This window comes from Macrobrachium nipponense, chromosome 24 (assembly GCF_015104395.2).
Source record: "Macrobrachium nipponense isolate FS-2020 chromosome 24, ASM1510439v2, whole genome shotgun sequence".
In the NCBI taxonomy this organism is placed as follows: Eukaryota; Metazoa; Arthropoda; class Malacostraca; order Decapoda; family Palaemonidae; genus Macrobrachium; species Macrobrachium nipponense.
In genome coordinates this window covers 24031395-24057505 of record NC_061091.1, presented here as the reverse complement: position 1 = coordinate 24057505, position 26111 = coordinate 24031395, and the positions used below count along the sequence as shown (strand labels likewise).

Here is a 26111-nt window from a genome sequence, read left to right as displayed (position 1 = left end):
GTGTGTGTGTGTGTGTGTGTGTGTGACAAAACTGAAAATTGTATTAGTCCAAATAAAAAGCACTGTTTGTTCATAAAAAGGAATTTTAGAACAAAGAGAGAGCCAGATTAATTAAAGAATTTCTTAAAAGTGGTTGAAAAGACTTCTAAAAAATAGATTGGTTGGTAAGAAGGGGGAAAGAAGAGAGAAATAATGTACCTACGTAATCTTCACACTTTTTTATTTATTTTTTTAAGGGTAATGTATTAGGCTTTTAAGTGAAATCACAATAACTTTAATTTCATTTAAAATTTAGCTAAATATTTTGGGAGCATGATTAGGGTCATATTCAGTGTTCAAATTCTAGAAGTATGCATTTATACGATTTTTAGGGACTGTGCCAAACTTATGCGAAAATTCCCTTTGTGCAAGGGGGTCTAGAACCTAACCTCCTCCATGTTCAGGGTACTACTGTACATCATTCATTTATCATACAAAAAACATACATCTCTGTAAAAGAGAGAGAGAGAGATGGATGGATGTATGAGTTTTAGGGCAAAAGCCCAGGCACTGGGGCTAAAGAAGCCATTCAGCGCCGTAGAGAGAGAGAGAGAGAGAGAGAGAGAGAGAGAGAGAGAGAGAGAGAGAGAGAGAGAGAGAGAGAGAGAGAGAGAGAGAATTATTATTTTTATTACATGATATTTAATCTTATTAAACTTACTAATACAGTATTAATCAATAAGTATTAATAGTGATACCTCGGCTCACGAACAGCCCTGTTCATGAACAAATCAGGTTACGAACCAGATGTTAAATAAAAAAAAATGTTTGTTCCGGTTCGTGAACCGTGCTTCAAGCCACGAACACACAAACATCCCCAGAAGTTTTTTAAAATGTTTTTCACTGTTCCTCAGTCTTTTTCATTGTTAATTATTAACTCTTTTACTGAAGAATATTGTACTATTACTTGTTGATTTGCTATGAACAACTGAATCCTATAACAGCAGTTTGCTTGCATTTCAACCATCGTACGTTAGTAAAAAATTACCGTAGTTATGTTACAAATGATGTTAAGTAGAATAGGACTGATATACTTTTACATTACTATATCCTTATTCGCTTTGGAGAAAAGATTGGCAAGGGTATATACTGCCAAAATTTAAGTTGCAAGTTGTTGGTGAAGCTGAGGAAAGAATGCTCATCTACTAACGACTATTATCGTGCATTGGAACATGGATGAAACTGTCGCAACCATCAAACTCGATCGTAGGGATGCACCGATACCAAATTTTTGGCCCAGACCAATACCAATACCAGCTTTTAAAGCCGATACCGATACCGATACTGATACCTATCACCTCTACATTACTGTTATTTAGGAGAATATATTGTGTTACTAAAATCATTCTTGTTCTCTGGTTATTGTATACAGTTAAAGGTTCAAAAGTTGAAAGGTGATATAATAGAGTTATATAAACAATTTCAAAGGCACAAATTTCATTGCGAATGAACATCAAGTATAATTATTTAATATTTAATCCCTTTATTTCTGGATACAGCCTGGCTTATATTACGGTTACCATTAGAAAACTTTTGACAATTTAGGTACGTAGTGTTTACCCGAATTCATGGGGTGATGAGCAATCTGAAATCACTAATATATACTTTTATTCCAAGTTTTAATTTATATATTGGCTAGAAACAGTTAACAGGCTCATTCATTAAGATTATGAAAGGTTCTGGTAATGGATGGGATTAATCCTTTGCCTCATTACAATAAATAATATTTTTATTAACTAATCCCAAGAAAAATATGATACCAGTACACAAATAAAAATAAAGATTATGAAAGGGCCGGAGTTGTTTCTCAGTACAGATCAACAAAACATTCAACTAAAAAAACTCATACTGGACTTGGACCATCTGAGACTAAGATAAAATAATAATTTTATTAAAGATATTCAATATAATTATCCTAGAAATGAAAAGCAGTACAGAAAATTAATATTATGCCAGTCTAGAAGGATTTTGAACTCCTATACTAATGACAAAACTATTAGCTGGTATCGCCAGAAATTCAAACTATTGGCTGGTATCGCCAGAAATTCACCGACACCTATAACTCAAAAACTAGCCAATAGCACCAATACTGATACCGATACTTGGACACATCCCTACTCGACCGTCAACAAAATTTGAGAAAAATGTATCTTAATCAAAACTATTTAGCATGAAAGAACACATTTTACTGTTTTCACTCACATAAAAGATAAATACGTAAAGCTCGTAGTACAGTGGTACCTCGAGGTACGAAAGGCTCAACTTACGAAAAACTCGAGATACGAAAGCTGACACGAAAAATTTTACTGCTCTACATACGAAAAGTTTTCAAGATACGAAAGGTTTCTGAAAGTCTGAGATTCGCCTTATAACAATTTTGAAACTCGCGCCGCGCGCCGCCATCTTAGTTCTAGTAGACTCGCCACCATCCTCCTGCTCTCCCATTGGTTCCTGATGCTAGCCAAGCCATGAGATCCTCTCCTATTGGACAGCATCCCTCCCATCATGCATCTTACATGGTGGCGTACCTTCGCTCGGCCACTTTGCACCCGAAGCTTTATCCTACGCATGCGGCATTCGTTCGGTCCAACGATTTTGTTTAGTATCGTAAATTCGTTAGTGATTTCGTTGTGCTACTTCATCGTGTTGTGAGAGCCTAATTAGTAAACGTACTACATACGTAACTTAATTATGTACAGTACATATTAGTAATGGGTCCCAAGAAAATTGCTGAAGTTCACAGAAAGAAGAAAATGCTTTCAATGGAGACAAAAATGGAGATAATAAAAAAGTATGAAGCTGGCTTGCGGTTGAGTGTGATCACTAAGGAATACGGCCGAAATCCGTCGACGATAGGCACCATCCTTAAGCAGAAGGAAGCCATCAAAGCAGCTACACCTTCCAAGGGCGTGACTATTTTGTCCAACAAGAGGAGCCATGTGCATAATGAAATGGAAAGGCTGCTTCTTGTATGGATCGAGGACAAAGAAATCGATGGCGATACGATAACCGAGACGGCAATCTGCCAGAAGGCCAGCGCTATTTTCGGAGATTTGATTGCCCAAGCCGAAGACGACGGCAGAGAGGGGACATCAACGGCAACCCCAGAGTTCAAGGCTTCTCATGGGTGGTTCGAAAAATTCCGTAAATGGACTGGCATCCATTCAATGGTGAAGAAATTGAAATTACGTAAAGTATAAAAAAGTAAAAAGAAATGTAAAAATAAAAAAAAGACACTTTTATTTAAGTTTTTTGTAAAGTTAGGTGTTACAGTTTTGTTAATGTGTTTTGTAAAGTTTAGTTTGTTTTTCTGACATTTTTTTATGTGTTTCGTAAAGTTAAGTGTACGTATCTGCCGTTTGTCCTCCTCCTCTCTGCCGCCACTTTCGGAGATAGCCTCACTCGAAAGGTAAGCTTCCACATTTTACGTTATAGTAATAATATTTCTTGTACACTAATATACACTTTATTTACAGATTTTGCATTTTTATTATTAAGTTACGTATTGAATGGTCCAAATTGTTGTAGTATTTCATTGTTTATAGGTCAATTCAGCTTTATTATGAAATTTACTGGGGTGTTTTTGGAGGGCTTGGAACGGATTAGCCATTTTACATGTAAAATGTGGTCCAAGATACAAAAACTCATGATACGAAAGGCGCCTCGGAACGGATTAATTTCGTATCTCGAGGTACTACTGTATTTTGATGAAATCAAGTTAACCCTCTTACGCCGAAGCGGTAAACAAAAAATTGTCTCCCGTGTGCCGGAGGTGTTTCAGAGTGAGCGCAGAAGCGGAAAAAATATTTTTTTCAAAAAATCACAGCGCGCTTAGTTTTCAAGATTAAGAGTTCATTTTTGGCTCCTTTTTTTGTCATTGGCTGAAGTTTAGTATGGAACCATTAGAAATGAAAAAAATTATCATTATCATATATAAATAATGCGATATATGATCGCACAAAAACGAAATTTCATATATAATTGTATTCAAATCGCGCTGTGCGCAAAACGGTTAAAGGTAACAAGTTACTTTTTTTTCTAGTAATGTACACTAAATTGCGATCATTTTGGTTATATAACACATTGTAAAACGATAAAAGCAACACAGAGAAAATATTATCACAAAATAATGCATGAATTCGTAACGCGCGGACGTAAACAAATATTTTTTTCAAAAATTCACCATAAATCTAAATATTGTCCTAGAGACTTCCAATTTCTTTCAAAATGAAGACAAATAATTGAATATTACTATACTGTAAGAGTATTAGCTTACAATTGCAGTTTTTGACCATATCTGACGAGTTAAAGTTGACCGAATGTCGAATTTTTATATATATATATTTTTTATACGCAATTATTTCGGAAATAAGAAAAGCTACAACCTTCAAATCTTTTTCGTTTTATTCTACATGAAATTGCGCACATTTTCATATATAAAACTCTACGAAATGCCTAATATGAAATGGAGCAAATATTCTGAGAATGGGACGTACGCATTTCGGAGATCAGTGGCGGAGAATCCGCGCGCGGAGGGAAGGAAAGTTTTTTTTTTAATTCACCATAAATCTAAATATTTTGCTAGAGACTTCGAATTTGTTTGAAGATGAAGATAAATGACTGAATATTACTAGACTAAGAGTTTTAGCTTACAATTGCGTTTTTCGACCATTTCGGTAGAGTCAAAGTTGACCAAAAGTGGTTTTTTTTCTATTTATCGTGATTTATATGCAAATATTTCAAAAATGAGAAAAGCTACAACCTTCAATTATTTTTAGTTGTATTCTACATGAAATTGCGCACATTTTCATATATAAAACTTTATGTAACGGCTAATTTAAAATGGTGCAAACATTACCACAATCACACGTATGATTTTTTCGGAAGAGTTACCGCGCGGACGTAAAGAAAATGTTATTTTTTTCATAAATTCACCATAAATCGAAATATTGTGCTAGAGACTTCCAATTTGTTGCAAAATGAAGGTAAATGCTTGAATATTACTAGAATATAAGCGTTTTAGCTTACAATTGCGTTTTTCGACCATTTCGGTAGAGTCAAAGTTGACCGAAGGTTGAAATTTTGGCAATTATCGTTATTTATATGAAAATATCTCAAAACTGATAAAAGCTACAACCATGGGTTGTTTTTAGTTGTAGTGTGCATGAAATTGCGCGCATTTCCATATATAAAACTTTATATAACGGCTAATTTTAAAATGGTGCAAACATTACCACAATCGCATGTATGATTTTTTTCGGAAGAGTTACAGCGCGGACGTAAGGAAAAAGTTTTCTCATAAATTCACCATAAATCGAAATATTGTGCTACAGACTTCCAATTAGTTGCAAAATTAAGGTAAATGATTGAATATTACTAAAATATAAGAGTTTTAGCTTACAATTGCGTTTTTCGACCATTTCGGTAGTCAAAGTTGACCAAAGGTTGAAATTTTGGCAATTATTGTTATTTATATGAAAATATCTCAAAACTGATAAAAGCTACAATCATGAGTATTTTATTGTTGTATTCTACATAAAAATGCACACATTTTCATATATAATACTTCTTGTAACGGCTAATTTACAATGGTACAAAAATTATGTCAAAGTGACGAAATAATTTCCGAGATGTGTCACAGATACTTTTTAGTGCGGCAAGAAAGAAATTCGCGCTTGCGCGCCTGCGTAACGATTGTAAACAAAACAACACCTTGATCCGTGAACTCCCAGCATCCCCCAAGGCGCGTGATTCAAAAGTTTTAGGCTGGTAGGCCTATAAGTATTTTTCCGCGAATTTTAAAAAAAACTTTTGTAAGTCGACGTAAAATACGTCCAGTCGGCACACGGGAGACAAAAAATGTAGACGTAAAATACGTCCAGTCGGCGTAAGAGGGTTAAAATATCGAATGCAATCTGTTGATTTTTTTTAAGCAATACACAAATTTTCAGCGCCATCTACTAATAAAAAAAATAAGTAAATTTTATTGACAACAATACATATTCCAGTGACATTTCAACTTTAAAAATCTTTGTATAACGTAAAATAACCTTGTCCCATATCAATTGAGTATCTAGAGATTTATTTACGCTAACTAGAAGCAAGAATTGCTCCGATTTGAGTTCAATACAGCAAAATAAACTTACCTCGCAATCACCCTCAGCCGATTTCCAAACCAAAACATTACTTTTTGTATTCTATAATACAACAATAGTGATATGAACATACAGTCCGGTCCCGAATTACGAGTGTTCGAATTGTGCAATTCCCCTTTTATGCGGTCGCTAGTTCTCAAAAATAATTTTCTGTATCTGCGAAGCCGTTCAAAGTCTGAGTGTTATGTGCCGCAAAACATATTAAATCTATTGTCTTTTCAAGTATTAAGTGGAGGGGGGGGGGGGGGGGGGTTTCCGCTTGTATCTGAGAGGAAAAACTTATTCCTCTAGGAGGGAATGCGAGATAAAGATTTCCTGCTCAGCCATTAGCTAAGACAAAAGGCTCTGCCTCACACATTTGTGACATCATATCGCAGTGTGTATGATTGATCGGTATCATCACCATCGCCATAGGTATTATTCAGATCTGCGAAGTGTACTCTGAATGATCGGTATCATCATCATCGCCATAGTTGTTATTCAGATCTGCGAAGTGTATTCTGAAGGCTTCTGTTCAGCCATTAGCTAAAACAGAAGGCTCCGCCTCAAGCATTTTTTTTTTCATTTGTGACAACATAGCGCAGTGTGTATGAATGATCAGTATCATCATCATCGCTCTACGTATTATTCAAATCTGCAAAGTGTATTCTGATCACCCACATCATGTATGCATCTGCTAGAAGCCGAAGAAGACGACCTATTTTCTCAAAGCTAAAAACCTTGCCCATAAGTTAAAGACGAAGGAAGGAGCAACTTCCATTTTGGCAGCAGTCGACAACTTAAAATCCATCCTTGCTGAACATTAAGTAGGAATTTTTTCTAGTTAATTTGTTTTGACTAACTTATAGCATTTGATCATTTTTTTTCTATTGTTGAAATAGGTTTTGATGAAAATGACTTGTAAAAGCGATTAAATGAGAAGCAGATGTGTTTGAGAGAGAGATAGATTGATTGATTGATTGTGAGTTATCTGGCGTCACAACAGTTACCAGGGTCACCAACGCCGCCCCCGGAGAGAGAGAGAGAGAGAGAGAGAGAGAGAGAGAGAGAGAGAGAATCGTTCAATCTAAACTTTTCAAGAAACTGCCATCTAGTGTTGAATTTTGAATTTTTATCATTTCTTTTTAAGAAATTGTAATTTTATATAAAATTTTGAATTTTCATCAGTTCTTTTTTATCCTAGAATAAACTAATATGAAAAAGATTACATAGTGAACATGCTGGACAAAGAAACTGAGACAGGCGCTTGTAACCAAGTTTGTTAGGCCTAACAGGAGTGAAGACACGCGTGATCCGCTAGTCCCAGAAGCCTCAAATGGTTCACAAAGCCTTCCTTCAGCAGAAGTCTTTACGGAGGATGAGATAGAGGAGTTTGAAGGTTTTTTGGATGAAGATAGGTAGAGGAAATTCCATCCAAAAGGTTTTTCAAAGGAAATGACTGTATCGTACAGTACTCTTGCACCCAATGGTGGCACTGTTTGCGTGTGGAAGTTTTCACCATCCTGTGTGTAATTTTAAACTTTTTAAAGTTATTAAAACCTTTTTAATGTTTTACTTATCCGTAAGAACTATTTCAAATTAGAAAAAATTACAGTACAATACAAAGAAAGTAGTATTGAAAATGGGTAGTATATAAAAAGTTTGACTAGGTAAGTTGCCGTTTGCCTTGACCCTAATGGAATTTTCCCATAAGGTATGAGTTTCGAAATCCACAAATTTCCAATTCTGCAAGGCCATGGATCGACCAAATTCTTGCATAATTGAGGACCGTAAAGCATAACTTTGTGCCAGAAAACCATAAAAAAATGGAAAAACAATCAAGTGTTTCTGAGGTCTGAATGAATTACTTGTTTTTACATTATTCTAAGTTGGAAAAGTTGATTCAAGTTACAAATTTTTCGAGTCACAAACAGCATCCTCGAACGAATTAAGTTTGTGAACCGTATTTGAAAATTGGTATATCATTTTTGTATCAAAAATGTATTTAGTCATGAAAATAACATCAAAATACACTAATTTGAGAATATTTATCACTGGAAAAACCCACGAATAGGCAAATTTTTCACGAATAATGGGTAGATATATAGGCGAGTCTGTGAATCTTGTGAATGCGAATATGGGGGTTGACTGTATTCTCCAAACTGCCCATAAGTATGAAGAAAGGAGAAAAAGGAATGAAAAGAGGCCAGGCAGCTCCCTCATTCCCTACTCCACATAATAATCTTAGGCAAGATACAAACTGTCCCACCAGGGGCACCGGGTGAGCCACACTTGTTGAAGAGCCACCACTGGACCCAAAAAAAACGTGTCCAAGGATCAGTGGGCAACGTTCTTCATGTAGAAGAAAATGAAAGTGGTTTGAGGCAGTTATAAACCAGCATTCAAATCCTATGAACAGATAAGTACTTTAAAATGCCAGGAAAGAATGTATTCCTCCGGTATCATGCGCCTCTGCTATGGAGGAGGTATGGTAGTGGCTGGCTGTTTGGTTGTTGGCTCGTTAGGTTGTTTGTGTTCGTGTGAATGGATAGTTAACAAGCAAATTGCTCGTTCAGCAAGGGGTTGTTGTGTCAGTTGGGTCGGTTGCAAGTCTGGTCTGTATTTTGAGTCAGTCTGTGATCAGAGCTCAGTTTTCTGGCAGCAATCTTGAATATTATTGATGGTCACTTACTTTGTGTGTTTTTGAAGTTGTTATAATTATTGTTGATATTGTATGTTTGAAGGTTGTTGTGCCTGTGTTGCTGAATTTGTTGTGCTTTTGAGTTCTGTTGTTATGGTGAGTTGTTGAGTGTTGTTGTTGGCGAGTTGTTGTGGTTCCTTGATGTTGCAGGTGGTGTACTGACTTGTCATGTTATTGTTTTTTTATGTTGTTAGTGATTGTTTGTGCAGTGGTCTTTTGTTGTATAGTTATTGAATTGTGTGGTTATTGTCCTTGTTTGGTTGTTTGTGTATTGTGTTACAACAGCCGTATCCAGCAGACACTGCAGCTCCTAACCTTGAGTGTGTCAAGTATACGGTAAGTACATGTGTTTTGAGAGGTTTTGTTTTTTTAGCTTGTGATCCCGCCACATTGCATGCCCAATAGGTGGTAGAACTTGACAATGAGGAGTCGGCTTGTCTAAACACCCCATTTAGAAAACCAAAAAGGGTGTTCTAAGACACCTCTCTCTTGACCTGGCAGTGTGTTAACCCTTAAACGCCGAGCCGGTATTTCCGAAAGTGTCTCCCATATGCCGGCGGCTTTCGCGAGTGAGCGCCGAAGCAGAAAAAATGTTTTTTTTTTTTAAATCACAGCACTTAATTTTCAAGATTAAGAGTTCATTTTTGGCTCCTTTTTTTGTAATTGCCTGAAGTTTAGTATGCAACCATCAGAAATGAAAAAAAATATCATTATCATATATAAATATAGAAATATATGACAGCGCAAAAAAAATTGCATATATAATTGTATACAAATCGCGCTGTGAGCAAAACGGTTAAAGCTAATGAGTTATTTATTTTTTCGTTGTATTGCACATTAAATTGCAATGATTTTGGTATATAACAAATTGTAAAACGATCAAAGCAACACAGAGAAAATATTATCACAATATGATGCATGAATTTGTAATGCGCGGACGTAAAAAATTTGTTTTAAAAAATTCACCATAAATCGAAATATTGTGCTAGAGACTTCTTGTTTGTTGCAAAATGAAGGTAATTGATTGAATATTACTAGACTTCAAGTGTTGTAGCTTAAAATTGCAGTTTTCGACCATTTCAGTTGAGTTAAAGTTGACCGAAGGTTGAATTTTTTCTATTTATCGTTATTTATATGAAAATATTTCAAAACTGATAAAAGCCACAACCATGGGTTGTTAACTGTTGTATTTTACATGAAATTGTGCACATTTTCATATATAAAACTTTATGTAATGGCTAATATAAAATGGCGCAAATATTACGGCAATCGGACGAAAAAAAATTCTGATTTTTTTTCGGAAGAGTTACCGCGCGGACGTAATTTTATCATAAATTCACCATAAATCGAAATATTGTGCTAGAGAATTCCAATTTTTTTCAAAATAAATGTAAATGATTGTATATTACTAGTATGTAATAGTTTTAGCTTAAAATTGCGTTTTTAGACCATTTCGGTCAAATCAAATTTGACCGAAGGTTGATATCTTGGCACTTATCGTTATTTATATGAAAATATTTCAAAACTGATAAAAGCTACAACCATGGGTTGTTTTATTGTTGTATTCTACATGAAATTGCGCACATTTTCATATATAAAACTTTATGTAACGGCTAATATAAACCGGTGGAAACATTACGACAATCGGACGAAAAAATTAATGATTTTTGCCAGTTACCACGCAGACGTAGGAAAAAGTTATTTTCATATATTCACCATAAATCGAAATACTGTGCTAAAGACTTCCAATTTCTTGCAAAATAAAAGTAAATGATTGAATATTACTAGAATGTAAGAGTTTTAGCTTACAATTGCGGTTTTTTACCATTTCGGTCGGGTCAAAGTTGACCAAAGGTTGAAATTTTGGCACATCGTGATTTATATGAAAATATTTTCAAAACTGATAAAAGCTACAACCATGGGTTGTTTTTGTTGTATTCTACATGAAATTGCGCACATTTCCATATATAAAACTTTTTGTAACGGCTAATATAAAACGGTGTAAACATTACGACAATCGGATGAAAAAATTTATGATTTTTTCGCCAGTTACTGCGCAGGCGTAGGAAAAAGTTATTTTCATAAATTCACCATAAATCAAAATATTGTACTAGAGACTTCCAATTTGTTGCAAATAAAGGTATATGATTGAATAATACTAGAATGTAAGAGTTTTAGCTTGCAATTGCGGTTTTCGACCATTTCGGTCGGGTCAAATTTGACCGAAAGTTGAAATTTTGGCAATTATCGTTATTTATATGAAAATATTTCCAACATGATAAAAGCTACAACCATGGGTTGTTTTAAGTTGTATTCTACATGAAATTGCACACATTTTCATATATAAAACTTTATGTAACGGCTAATATAAAACGGTGCAAACATTACGACAATCGGACGAAAAAATGTCTGATTTTTTCAGAAGTTAACGCGCGGACGTAAGGAAAAAGTTTTTTTCATAAATTCACCATAAATTGAAATATTGTGCTAGACACTTCTAATTTGTTGCAAAATAAAGATAAATGATTGAATATTACTAGAATGTAAGAGTTTTAGCTTACAATTGCATTCTTCGACTATTTCAGTAGAGTCAAAGTTGACCGATATTTTGGCACATCGTTATTTACATGAAAATATTTCAAAACTGATAAAAGCTACAACCATGGGTTGATTTTGGTTGCATTCTACATGAAATTGCGCACATTTTCATATACTATAAAACTTTATGTAACGGCTAATATAAAACTGTGCAAACATTACGACAATCGGACAAGAAAATTTCTGATTTTTTCAGAAGTTACAGTGCGTACGTAAGGAAAAAGTTTTTTTCATAAATTCACCATAAATCGAAATATTGTGCTAGAGACTTCCAACTTGTTGTAAAATGAAGGTAAATGATTGAATATTACTAGAATATAAGCGTTTTAGCTTACAATTGCGTTTTTTTACCATTTCGGTAGAGTCAAAGTTGACTGAAGGTTGAAATTTTGGCACTTATCGTTATTTATATGCCAATATTTCAAAACTGATAAAAGCTACAACCATGGGTTGTTTTTGTTGCATTCTACATGAAATTGCGGACATTTTCATATATAAAACTCTATGTAACGGCTAATATAAAATGGTGCAAAAATTATGCCAAGTGACGAAATAATTTCCGAGATGTGTCGCTGATGCTTTTTAATGCGAGAAGAAAGAAATTCCCGCTTGTGTCCTGGGTAACGCTTGTAAACAAAACAACAGCTTGATCCGTGCGCTCCCAGCATCCCCAAGGCGCGTGATTCAAAAGTTTTCACCTGGAAGGCTTATGACTATTTTTCTGCTAATTTTTTAAAAAACTATTTTGCGTCGACGTACCATACGTCGGTTAGGCACCTGACAGACAATTTTCGTCGACGTTTAATACGTCCAATAGGCGTTTAAAGGTTAACATGAAGTCTATAATACCTAACCTCTAGAAGTCGAGGCATTCAGATAATGATGCAGTGCTTGACAGGACCCTGAAGCTTTCCAACCCCTCCAAGAAAGCCAAGGTCAGAAGGAAAACTGCTCACAAAGTCAGTTTTCTGGGAGATGATTGACACATGGGCTCGAAGAAGGTTGAGACAGAATACTCAGTACCAGAGTAAGGTCCCATACGCAGTACCAGAATAAGGTCCCAAGTAGGAGGTCCGAGTTCCCTAGGTAAACGAGAACGCTCCAAGATCTTGAACCACACCGAGGATTCTACAGGCGAAGAGAGATCCACATCCTTCAGACAAACTTAATCACAAGAAGGCCCTGCAGCACCTCACCAGTATCAAAAGAAGGAACCTCCTGTTCTGAAAAACATTCAGAGGATCTTAGTCTACTGAACAGGAATTCTGAGTGAAGAGAAAGCCTTTCAATGACACCAATCACAGCAGCAGATAGCTTATCTTGTATATGGCGGATGAAGATCATCTGAACTAGTAGTCTTACATCTGAGTTCCTGTTCTTCACAAAAGATCTCCCCAAAAAGATATTCCAGAGATGAGGAGATGAAGACCCTCATGATTGGTGGCATCTCTCCACAAAAAACTGACAAAGAAGGTTGTGCTAGGGAGAAATCTCACTCAGCCACTGAGCTTAAGGTTAGGGAGCTACTATAGTTATATAACCTAAGACTTTGGAGCTTGACAAAGGGAGTTGCCCTTAATACATTGCTCCGAATTGTTCCTGTACTCACAAGCCTCTCCTTTCCTGGGACTTTAGAAAGGTCTGAGGAAGGGTGTTTGGGCACTCCATCTTAGCATGAAAGGAGACCTCTACCCACTCTTGAAGAGAAGTGGTCTAATATAGTTTTTTTTTTTTTTCAATAGGATAACCCAATTGGATGTCCTATGACAAAATGCTCGGTGCAGATATGTTCTGAATATCCTATTGTCAACTTGTGCAATGTCAGAGTAGTTGCACTATAGACAGGGAGAAGACCTTGAGCTGCCAAGAAAACAAGCACCTCCAACAGAGGAGACATCTTATGAAGTGATCCCTTAAGATGACACAATCAGTATAAATACATTACTGATCTGGTTACTTGAGCATGAAAGGTAGGTTAAGCCTGGATATGAAAGGTAGGTTAAGCTAGGAAATTAATCCAACCTAACCTAAACCAATCCCAAACTCTTGCAGAATGTGGAAAATCTTCTTGCAGAATTCATGACACAGAAGAACATCCTCTGGGAAACCGAAAAGCAGGTCCGATAAATATAAGCTCAAACCAGCTAGGATAGGATAAAAACTCTAACATCTACCTTAAAATAAGATAGACATATGTTTGAACAAGCTAGGCTAGGTCTAGGAACCAACAACTTAGGCTAGGCCTAGGAACCAGTAACTTAAGCTAGGCTGTTGGTAGGGAAAGGCTGAACCAGCTCACATAGTGTAAGCTAGGCTAGGCTAGCCAAAGAACTTAATCACTTAGGCTAAGCTAAGATGGAAAAGATAGGTTCTGACTAACTAGGCTTGGCCAGGCCAGGGTAAGTGTCTAACCACTCATTCGACTAGGAATTCAACCACTTAGGCTAAAATGACAGGGTATTGGTAGCTCCCACAATGACCTTGGGCCTCCCGTGACCTATCAGTTACTTTTCCAACCCAGTTTAGACTGTCACAGGGGTGGTTCAAGATGGGTCTTTATATGTTACAACCTCAGGTTTGTTAGTTATGAAAAATAAAAATTGATTAAATATTTGTCATTTGTTCATATATGAAACAAACCTTTGGTCTTAACATTAGGATAGATGTACTTATTGGTGGGAGGTAAGTCTCTTTAACTGACTAGGAGAATGCCACCTTCATTCATTTCCAAATAACCATTTTCTAAGACAGTGGACTACAATCTCAGCACCAAAAGATATATAAGAATCTACTGGTTTCCCTCTCTGGGTGTTTATACAATACCATAGCTTATTGCATTTACGGAAGATGGAGAGCTATCTGTTCTCGAAGAAACTCAAGGCTAGGCTATGCTATGCTCAGCCAATAACTCAACCACTTAGGGTAGGCTAAGAGAGTTGAGTGGTTAACCCCAACAGCCCAGGTATCTTACATATATGATAACATAGCTTTAGGGCAATGTCCGGGTATCTTACATATATGATTAAGATTTGGTGCCATACAATTCGAACGAATTATACGGGAAAAATGCTCCTAGTTCCATACATCACTATTGGCAACACTTCAGATCACCGTATAAGAGTCCGAGTGAGCTGAGAGGTCTTCGGTCTTCCTTGAGAAGGTAAGGGAGAATGTCATCGCAAATTCCCATCCAAGGATGTGTCACAAATATTTTACAATACAGGCAGTCCACGGCTTATGCAGTCTCGGCTTACAACGTTCCGAGGTTACAACGCTTTTTAATTATATTTATCAGAAATTATTTCTAGGTTAACGATGCTTGTTCCAGGGTTACAACTCTTACAACGCCTATCTGATGAAAGAAATATGACTCCAAAAAGTCAAAGTAATCAATATTTGAAGGTTTTACTGATGAAGAATGCAATAAAAATGCAGTTCACATAGTTTTTAATACACCCAAACCATTAAAAGTAAGGTTTTATTAAGATTTTTGACGATTTATACGACGTTCTGGATTATGAACATTTTTGGATTACAACGTGTCTCAAGGGCAGAACCCTCATCATAAACCGGGGACTGCCTGTAAATATGCTGAGAATTTGTTCCTGGTTTTATTTCTTATCTTTTAAGATGTTGTCTGAGCTGTAATTTCAATTTGACAAAATAAAATAAAATTTAAAATATTAGAAAGAAGTGAACACTTATAACTTTGTAAAATTAGCGTATTTTTTATGACTGTCTGGGGGGGGGAGGACCTTGCAAATATTCACATACAACTTCCCGTGAAGATACAGACTTTTTTTTAGAATTTTTTTTTTATGCTATGAGAATATACACATCTTCCTCTTTCCACTGATGAGTTTTTTATAGTATTTCTTTTAAATTGGTCATCCTTAAATTTAGCCCAGTCATGGGTGTATGCATTAGCATAAATTAGCCTCAGCTATGAGGGTTAAGGTAATTTTGAACTAGCTAGGCTATGATAGGACAGGCTAGGCAAGGTAGTTTTGAACTAGCTAGGCTAGGATAGGACAGGCTAGGCTACACTAAGAACTCAACCACTTAGGCTAGGCTAAGATGGTTAAGGTAGGTTCGAGTAGCTAGGCTATGCCAGGCTAAGAACTCAACCACTTTTGCTGGGCTAAGATAAGGTAGGTTTGAGTAGCTAGGCTATGCCAGGCTAAGAACTCAACCACTTCGGCTAGGCTGAGATAAGGTAGGTTCGGCTAGCTAGGCTATGCCAGGCTAAGAATGCAACCACTTGCTAGGCTAGGAACTCAACCATTTAGGCTAAGCTAAGTTAGAATGGGGAGTAGTTCCTCATCATACCTTCACCTAGAAGCTTTCTTGGTCTAGACTCAAGTACCTGACCAGAGTAAGTCTGAATCCCAAGAATAAGAGACAGTTCAATATTTCGTGGGGGCAATTCCAACATAAATAAATGATGAAACAAGAATTCTTCCTACCTGGTAAGGATTGAAGTTTTGGGTGAACACAAAGACTTCCAAATCCCAAAATAAAGGCTGCCTTGCTCTGAACGACGTAATAGTTGGAGATTTGTCCCATATGTTGAAAACATGGAACATATGTCGGAAGCTACCAAGGGAACTCCCATCAGTCTTTGCTCTGGTCAAAAGGTATTGCATAGACGTGCCAAACTACCTTTGGGAGGTTGTCATCTCTTCTATCTGAAGAACTACACCCGACTCTGGAAGGCATAAGACGAAGGTAAGCCCTCCCCCATGTACACGGCCATGTGATGAATTATGTACACGGACGTGTTATGATGAATGATGCACTTGAGAATGTCCGAGAGAATGATTAGACAAACCCCTAGACTTCTTGGTAACAGGATGAGAAGCACTACTATGAAAAGAGACACAAACAACGACAGCCTCATGTCCATGACCATTACTGGAAACACGTCCTTGGGGAAGCAGAAGATGCGAGAAGTCTCTAGAAGAGGAGAATGTCTAGGAAGTTCTGGAACAGCAACCTGATGGGGGAATGCCTTCGACTTCTAACTGGGAGCCATCATCCTACACCAAACTCGAGCATACTGAGGGGACACTGTAGAAACTTAAAAGGTTACTTAAAATTGAAGAGAAACAATGAATTGGAATTTCGAAAAAAATTGAGTGAAGGAAGCATATGAAGCAATCTTAAGTCTTAGATTTCTACAAAATCTAAGAGCTCAGACCATCAAATAATCAACGAACAGGACAAATGTTGGTTGCTCGTTCTACTCAACTGTCTGAAGAGACAAGGGAGGAGAAGATACCAGTTTGGGAAAATTCCTTAACTAATATCAAAGACTTGAGTTCCCCTCCAACTCTCCAAATCCCAGGAAATCGAGCAGAAGGTGCAGAGAACCATAGGATCCAGAAGAGAAGCTCAACCAGAACAAACCCCAGCTTGATGAGTGGCGAGCATCGAAGACGAAGGTGAAGACAACAAAACACTGTTCCTTCATCTCCGGATGGCCTCCCCCTACACATACGTCCCCCGTACATGTGAAGAAAAGCGAAGAATTTACCAAGTAAATCCAATGCCAAAGGTAGCAGAGGACAGGTCACCCTTCTCTTGAACATAACGTCCATCGAAACTATGTCATCATAGAGAGAAGCCAAGACATCACATGCCCTACCGTGATGTCACACAGCAGACCCTGCAGGCAAGCACGAAAACGGGGCTGATCAGTTCCAAGGAGCATACCAAAATTAGTCAAGTGGCAACTCTGTCAAAGGGAAGCAAAACAGAGGGGCTCTCAAGATCTGAGCGGATTGCCGCCGCCACCCTATGTCAAGGCGAGAAGCATGGCTAACAACTGTATAGCCTGTAAATAAACAAATGATGTCTTCCACCCTCAGGAAAAGAAGATATCTTCTATCCTATGAGAGGGAAAGACATCATGGCAGTCATGACTGGTCTTGCCAGCAGATACAACCAACATAATTGAAGATCGTCCACCAACAAAATTTGTGTTAAGTTAGTGTAGGAATACTCCTACTCTGGAAAGCCAAATCCTAACATATAAACCTTGTCTGCAACACAATCCCATAACATCTCAAATGTCCCGAATCACACAAATTCTGAAAGGCTAAAACATTACCATGCTCCCAGAAAACATGTAGGAAGGTATTATTAAAGAGAAATACTGTCGACCCCTGTAATTTGCATTCTCGAGATTTGCGGACTCACCTATTCGCAATTTCTCTTTGGACCATATCTACCCATAATTTGCCAGAAATTCACCAATTTGCAGGTATTTTTCATTGAGAATATTCACAAATTACTGTATTTTCATATCATTTTCATGACTAAATGCAATTTTTTTTATAATAAAGCTATTATAATATTCAGTTATAAGCATTTTTTAGAGGGTTTTTCTTGTGTTTGGACTATCAAAATAGGCAATTATAAGTATTCTTATAAGGATTCTAAGCATTCGCGGATTATTTGCTATTCGCGGGGGTGGGGGGGTGTTTGAACGCATCCCCCGTAAATGATGATGTGTTTATTGTAATGCATAAAAGTCCTAACACAAATGTTTCAATATATCTTCAATATAACATATGCAAAATTATAAAGAACAAATGGTAGCTGGCCCCTCTCTCCCTGAAATGGCAATATCCCCTTGAGAGAGCCGGACCAGCATTATGCATAATACAGCTAATGACAAAGCAGAAGAAAAGGCATGAAGCACAACCACTGCAATTTACCTCTGTCCTAGAGCAACATGAACAAGGGAATCCTGGAAACCTGTATGAAAATGCTGATGCTCACAGGATTTCTGGACTGGATAAATACGAAACATATCACTGGCTTAGGTAAAAAAAAATAAAAAATAAAAATAAAAATAAAAAAACTTGTGGGAGGAGAGCAAAGTGAAGGTCCACTCTCCATGACAGTTGAAGAAAGACTGGTGCATCACTAGATTCAAGTGCTTCCACCTCAGCTACGTATTGGATGCCAGATGACATGGATTCCTTGCATTTACAATCTTTGATTGTTTTTAACTGGTTTCTTACTGGCACCAGAAGATTTATCCTATTGTGAAGACCAAAGGTTTGTTCCATGTATGAACAATTACAGTTTTGTGAAGTTTCATTATTTGCCCAACAACTATACTATGCACTTATCTGCAGTTTCCGATATCCCAACACATGCTTTTTTTATGCCTTAATGGAAGCAGGACAGCACAACAAGCACTGACCAGTGAGTAGGAAGTTACAGTCATCGTTATTTAAGTATCCACATTCTTGTCAAAACAGCTCTGTGATAATCTCCATATTTATCCATTAACCCTTAAACGCCGAAGCGGTATTTTAAAAATCGTCTCCTGTATGCCGGCGGCGTTCGTGAGTGAGCGCCGAAGCGGAAATTTTTTTTTTCTTTAATCACAGCACGTTTAGTTTTCAAGATTTAGAGTTCATTTTTGGCTCCTTTTTTTGTCATTGCCTGAAGTTTAGTATGCAACCATCAGAAATGAAAAAAATACTATTATCATATATAAATATTGGGATATATGACAGCGCGAAAAAAATTTCATATATAATTGTATACAAATCGTGCTGTGAGCAAAACGGTTAAAGCTAAAGAGTTAATTTTTTTTTGTTGTATTGTACATTAAATTGCGATCATTTTGGTATATAACACACTGTAAAATGATGAAGGCAACACAGAGAAAATATTATCACAAAATGATGCAGAATTCGTAACACGCACATAAAAAAAAGCAGTTTTCATAAATTCACCATAAATCGAAATATTGTGCTAGAGACTTCCAATTTATTGCAAAATGAAGGTAATTGACTGAATATTACTAGACTGTAAGTGTTGTAGCTTACAATTGCAGTTTTTGACCATTTCGGTAGAGTTAAAGTTGACCGAAGGTCAAATTTTTCTATTTATCGTTATTTATATGAAAATATTTCAAAACTGATAAAAGCTACAACCATGGGTTGTTTATTTTTGTATTCTACATGAAATTGCGCACATTTTCATATATAAAACTCTATGTAACGGCTAATTTAAAATGGTGCAAACATTACGACAATCGGACGAAAAAATTTATGATTTTTTCGGAAGAGTTACCGCACGGATGTAAGGAAAATGTTTTATTTTTTTTTTTTTCATAAATTCACCATGAATCAAAATTTTGTGCTAGACTTCCAATTTGTTGCAAAATAAAGGTAAATGATTGAATATTACTAGAATGTAAGAGCATTAGCTTACAATTGCGTTTTTTTACCATTTCGGTCAAGTCAAAGTTGACCGAAGGTTGATATTTTGACACGTCATTATTTACATGAAAATATTTCAAAACTGGTAAAAGCTACAACCATGGGTTGTTTTTAGTTGTATTCTACATGAAATTGTGCACATTTCCATATATAAAACTTTATGTAACGGCTAATTTAAAATGGTGCAAACATTACGACAATCGCACAAAAAAATTTAGGATTTTTTCCAAAGTTACAGCGCGGACGTACGGAAAAAGATTTTTCCTAAATTCACCAATCGAAATATTGTGCTAGACTTCCAATTTGTTGCAAAATGAAGGTAAATGATTGAATATTACTATAATATAAGAGTTTTAGCTTACAATTGCGTTTTTCGACCATTTCGGTAGAGTCAAAGTTGACCGAAAGTTGAAATTTTGGCACTTATTGTTATTTATATGAAAATATTTCAAAACTGATAAAAGCTACAACCATGAGTTGTTTTTTGTTGTATTCTACATGAAATTGCGCACATTATCATATATAATACTCCATGTAAGGGCTAATATAAAATGGTGCAAAAATTATGTCAAAGTGACAAAATAATTTCAGAGATGTGTCGCTGATGCTTTTTAGTGCGAGAAGAAAGAAATTCGGGCTTGCGCGCCTGGGTAACGATTGTAAACAAAACAACGCCTTGATCCGTGAGCTCCCAGCATCCCCCAAGGCGTGATTCAAAAGTTTTTGCCTAGTAGGCTTATACTATTTTTCCGCGAATTTAAAAAAAAACTTTTTTATATCAAGGTACCATACGTCCAATCGGCGCCCAACAGACAATTTACATTGACGTTTAATACGTCCAATTGGCGTTAAAGGGTTAGTAGGTTTCCTCTTCATTCTTTATAATTATCAATTCCCTTTACCTTTTCTACCCCTTTTTTCCAGAAAATGTGTAATTATATGTAACCTCCTTACTCAATAAAAAAAAGGATTTGTTTAACATTACCTTCAATTTAACACTATATTTGTAAATCCCACCATTTTTTTCTAGGACATTTGTGCACATTCTGATAAAACACTTTTGTTCAGTTTTTCCCTAATTTCTTTTTATTTGGAGTGGTTTATCTAAATGGGTCTGGTTTTGGTAGCTTAAATTACTTAATTTTTGTAGTATTAGTTTTTAGATTCAGTATTGCCTAGATTCTCTGCATATGCACTATCTGCAACTTGACATTTTCCACAAGCAAATCCAGCAGCAAAAATGTGTGAATGAATATATATAGAATAAATAAAATTAATAAAAAGCCTTCTGTTTAATTTGCACTGCTGTGCAAACAAAAAAAAAAACATTATAAAACTGCCAACACTTATTACAGCACACAGAAAGAGGTACTGTGGGGGGAGTATGCCAGGAAATAAAATTTAGGGGAAGGAAGGCCAGGAGAGCAGAGTGGGGAGGACTGGGAGAGCCCATGTCTGCTTGGAGGATTGTGTGAATATCACGGCCTCAAAAGCAATGACATATCACAAAAAGTCACTAAACATTATGTTTATTGCCTTTAAATAGTTGGTTGCCTGTAAAGACAGCAACACAATAGTTCTGAGGCAAGCCCTGCTGCTATGTCAAGTTACTCGTCATTCCTCAGTAAACACTTTTTAAACAATTGCTGTGTGGTACCATATATTACAATGCATTATGCTGATTTTGTAGCCTTTATTGGTTTCCTTGCAGTGTTGCATGTGTTGATTTTACTGTGTGTAGTGCTGTATTCTGTGTATGGCCCTAACACCACCTAATAGGGCCTGGAAGGTGCTGACACTTAGCAGAAGCTGGAAATCATCAGAAGGATTAAGGCTGGCTGGTCTATTAACCCCATCTTGGCAAACTACCTTGCAGGACATGAAGAGTGCAAAGGACAAGCAGCAGAAGTACTCCCAACCAACTTTGAGAAGGTTAAACAGTTGATGTTTATCTGGTTTTGTTTCATCAGCAGAGGATGTCCTGGGTGCATGTGTGTGGTGCTGAACTGAAGGCTGTTGTACTTCTACAAAATTCAAAGGTATGCAAGGGGTTGTGTACTTTGAGGTATCTAAGGGTTAGCCATTTCGGTTCAAAGCCCAACAAGGGATTTCCAACTAGGAAACTCATGTTCAAGCCTTGGATACTTCCAAGGCGGGATAGAGGAATTCAGCAGACATGGAAAGACTTGATGAAAAGGAAGACTGCTTTCAGTTAAATCTGCAATGCTCACAAAACTGGTCTATTCTATCATTCCCTGTTCAGTAGCATCTTGGTTAAAGGGAATGAACAGAATTCACCCAGCAAAAGGCTTTCTAAGCAACATGTGTCTGTTTTATTGTTTAATGCTTCTGGCAACTTCAAGTGTTCTTCCCTCTGCACTTACACTTGGATGATCACTTGAGATGGTTTTGCTCTAAAAAACACTTCACAACCATTTCAATGAAACTTCACATAGTCTCAGGTACCCAAAACCTATAAATAAGCTAATTAGCATAATGATTAACTTGCATAACAAACAATAGTCCTAGCTAACTCAAAAACATACAATAACAATACTCAAAAAGTACAAACAAAACACTAACTATCAATCACAAAGACCATAATTACTATCAGCAGCAGAAATTCCAACACCTGAAAAACAGGGCGGAGAGTTAAAATATGACAAATTTTTCATTAATTTGTATTTTTCATAGCTGACAAACCTGAGATTTTAACATTAGGATAAACCTTCCAGTGCCATTGGAAACCAGTTAAAAACGATGAAAAATTGTAAATGCAAGGAATCTGTGGTATCTGGCATCTGATACGTAGATGAGGTGGAAGCAAGTTAAGAGACCACTCTTGAACCTAGTGACGCATTAGTCTTTCTTCCAACCCAAGATGAAACATAAGAGGGGTGGCTAGAGGTGGGTAATAAATGTTAAGACCTCAGGTTTTTTAGCTTTGAAAAATGCAAATTAACAAAAATTTGTCATTTGTTCACACAAGAAACAAACCTTCAGACTTAACATTAGGATAGACACACTTGGAGGGAAGTATGAGAATCCTGAACCAACTGCAGGTTCGGCACACCTGATCATTCTTCTTAGAAATATGAATTCTAAAGAAGAGGACCTAAGCCTTTGAGATGTTAGATATGTGGACATCTGAGATGTTAGAGATGTGGATATCTAACACCCACCCAGTCCACTGGGTTTAAATACAATGATACATGTCCATATTCACTGCATATATGGAAGTCAAAAAGAACTATATCTGTTCAAGCAGCAAACCATGTTAGCCACGAGAGACAGGTTTGTCACCAAATGCAGAAACATCACAATACACTAAATGAAAAATAGAAACATGACTAATAAAACTCCAACACTAACCAATCCTATAAGTAGTAAACAATGCCTGGGGATATCTTGTGAGAAGTTAACAGATTCATAGATAGCATGAAAATGAGCCAATGTGTTAAAAATATCCTGGAACTTATTTGGCTACTATTCTATTCCCTCTTTACTTACTAGTTCTTCAATGGGAAACACTTCCCTGTCCATGAAATGGGCTAAATCATAAGTAATAGATTTGTTACAAAATATAATAATTTCCGTTTCTACAGTAATTCCTGAAAAAAAATTAAAACCTATTGCTATGTCACCCCTCACGTAGATGTGAAAAACCACAGGATTTCTTTCTTCCATGCATAAATAACACATCCCCTCCCCTTTACCATATTTTGGCAGTGTGCACAGACGGCTGACAAACCACTATATGTAAAATTTCATTCCATAAAGAATAAACATTCACTATAGCATACTTGAGTACCCAAATATCAAAAATGTATACAAGGCAAAAAAGCCTGAGTTGTATTTTGTATAGGAAGAGCACCTCGGCCACTGATAAACCCAAGAAAGTCTCATATCCCCAAGGGTTACCTTCCCATCTCCCACAAAATCTTAACCATTGATTGTGAGTCATGAAACCAACCTAGTACAATTTTTTGCATAAAACCACAAATAATTGTTCCCTAATCATCCCAACAAACAACCATATGAAACGAAAAAGCACAATTTTTATTGGATTTGTCCTCCTGGACCTTCACTTTGGCCTAGTTTGCACATCAGCATTGTTGTGGTTCATGCATCCCAAACATGAAGTCATATAGTTCAAGTAATCAGTTCTCACCCTCTCAGGAAGCAACCTTTGTTGGAATTTTTTAAAAAATCCACACAACTTTGTGTAATTTGGTTAACAAAGAAACAGACAACATGGTCAAAAACACAAATTTCTTGTCAGAGGTAACTAAGGTAAGGTTCTTGTGCAATACCCACCTAGAAGAATTACCTAATGCAATGAGACTCAACTATCAATAAAACATGCCATACCAGGTATTGTAGCCTGATTAAAATATAAGAGGCTAACATTTTATGGACACAAGAAAACAGTCAGCTGAACTGTGCTGTCACTTAAACACAATTATCGCTGGAAATGCCTATAGAATTTCCTTCGATCTATCAGCAGAACTGCAGAGTGGCAAGAAATGATGGAGAGATCAAATAAATTAGTTCACTTTATATGACCATTCCCCTAAAGGAAAAATTCCACCAGACTTGTGAAGCATCTCCCAAGATGACCACAAATAATCTACAGCACAGATCCCATGTTCCTCAAAGGAGGATGCATGAAGAAAACCAGTAAAGTATGGGGTAGAAGACTATGCCTACTGTCTGCAAAATGGCCATATCCCAATAGCCTCCATATGTGATTATCATCCTACCTCCGCCGTGGGTCACGTGGGGATCTGGGGCGGGAGGGGGAGGCTCCAACCTTGCGAGGACCAATGCCCGAAGGGTCTCTGGGGTCACGTGGATGTGACGAAGCCCTTTCTCCTCCTCCCTTTTCCTCACCACTTCCCTCCCCAATGTCACTATAGCCTAGCTCATCTCTGTAAAGCTCCTTGAAGCCACTGTGTGCCCACCTGTAAAACAAAACAAAACAAAAAATCATTCACTAAGAATTATACTACTTTTTATTATAATTTCAAGGAATTTTACAGAACTCATATTTTTTAAGTAATTTGTATTCCCTAAGTATACAAACCACAGCCTTTTCTGTAGTAGTATTCCTCAGTGTGAGCTGGAATTAGTCATTGAAACTTGGTAACAAGGTAGTTAACAGGCAGTAGGTGTGTGAGTGGAATGTACCAATCACCTGCCATCACCAAGCACTTGTTTCTTCAGTATCAGGGACTATACAGGGTGGTTGACGTTGGATTAAAAGGCTCTGGTTTGTATACCTAGGAAAAATACAAATTGCTTTAAAAATTTGTGATTTATTCTTACGGGATACCAAACTATTGCCTTTTATAAAGGAGAATCACACCCTAGGTGGGATGACAGGTTCTCAACTGACTGGAAATGCCTTGTTCCTGGTCACGATCATGAGCAGAGGAGCAATGGCTCCTGTAATCTATACACTCTGGCATTGGAATGCAAGACTGTTAGGACCTTAAGCCAGATTAAGAAGATTCATTCACTCTCAGAAAACTTAGGAAAACCTAGTGTTACCTTAAGGATAAGGTAACACAGGTTAGAGAGAACCTAGTGTCTGAGTCAATCAAACTGATGGGTTCAGATGGTAGCTTTACCAACCCTTCCCCCTTGTTAAAAAGCTTTTAAGACAAGATGCCAGATTGAGAAGTCTACCCATATCTGGCTCGTCCAGCACATTCTCGACCTGACTGCTGCCTTGCACAGGAAAACAGAAATGAATGAAAGGACAAAGAACCAGTCACTCATGGTAAGATGCTTTGATTTGGCAGAGGACCTTGGAAACTACAAAATCTATTGGGTAACCCACTATAGGTCCTAAGAAGAGTCAACAGACCTGTAGGTGACAACCCTGGGGTAAAATGGGGTAAAGGTAGTCTGGTGCCAGCACACCTCTGCCCTCATTACCTGAAAATAGTTTGTGATAGGACGTCATCCCTGGTTCCACGAACTCTCACATAGACCGGAGGACTGACCTCCTCACTGGATAAACTTCGTCTGCTCAATCATTTTATGAAACAAGACAGTATGAACATTCTAACCACCACCACCTTGTGCCTGGCAGTACTACAAAGAGACCCTGGCACTCTAATCAATAAGGTAAAGTTCTCATTAGATAGTGCCACAGACCTCACAATGAGCAATGAAACACCTCATCCAGCTCCAAGTTATCAAATTCTCAGACGGAGGAGGGTTAAGACTGTCCAAAGCTCCTAAAAGCATGCACAACTCTAATGAGGATTAAAGGTCCATGCCTTTCAGTCAGAATACCTGGCTCAAGAAAGCAACAGGCAGACTGGGAAGAGCTTGTCACCACAAAGGAGAAACACCACGTCTATAACAACAATTAAATAAGAT

At 37.0% G+C, this 26111-nt stretch overlaps 1 protein-coding gene across 5 annotated transcripts in view; it reads right to left on the bottom strand.

Annotated features, from left to right (window-relative positions):
* The window catches only part of LOC135205521 (serine/arginine repetitive matrix protein 1-like), a 152036-nt gene that overhangs the window by 22138 nt on the left and 103787 nt on the right, over positions 1-26111 (bottom strand). For 4 of the 5 annotated variants that reach the window (XM_064236264.1, XM_064236265.1, XM_064236268.1 and 1 more), the window contains exon 5: positions 24482-24682. The exons of the other annotated variant lie outside the window; for it this stretch is intronic. In XM_064236264.1, coding sequence (XP_064092334.1) covers positions 24482-24682 — 201 coding nt within the window. The remainder of the gene's footprint in view (positions 1-24481; positions 24683-26111) is intronic. 5 annotated transcript variants of the gene reach the window in all.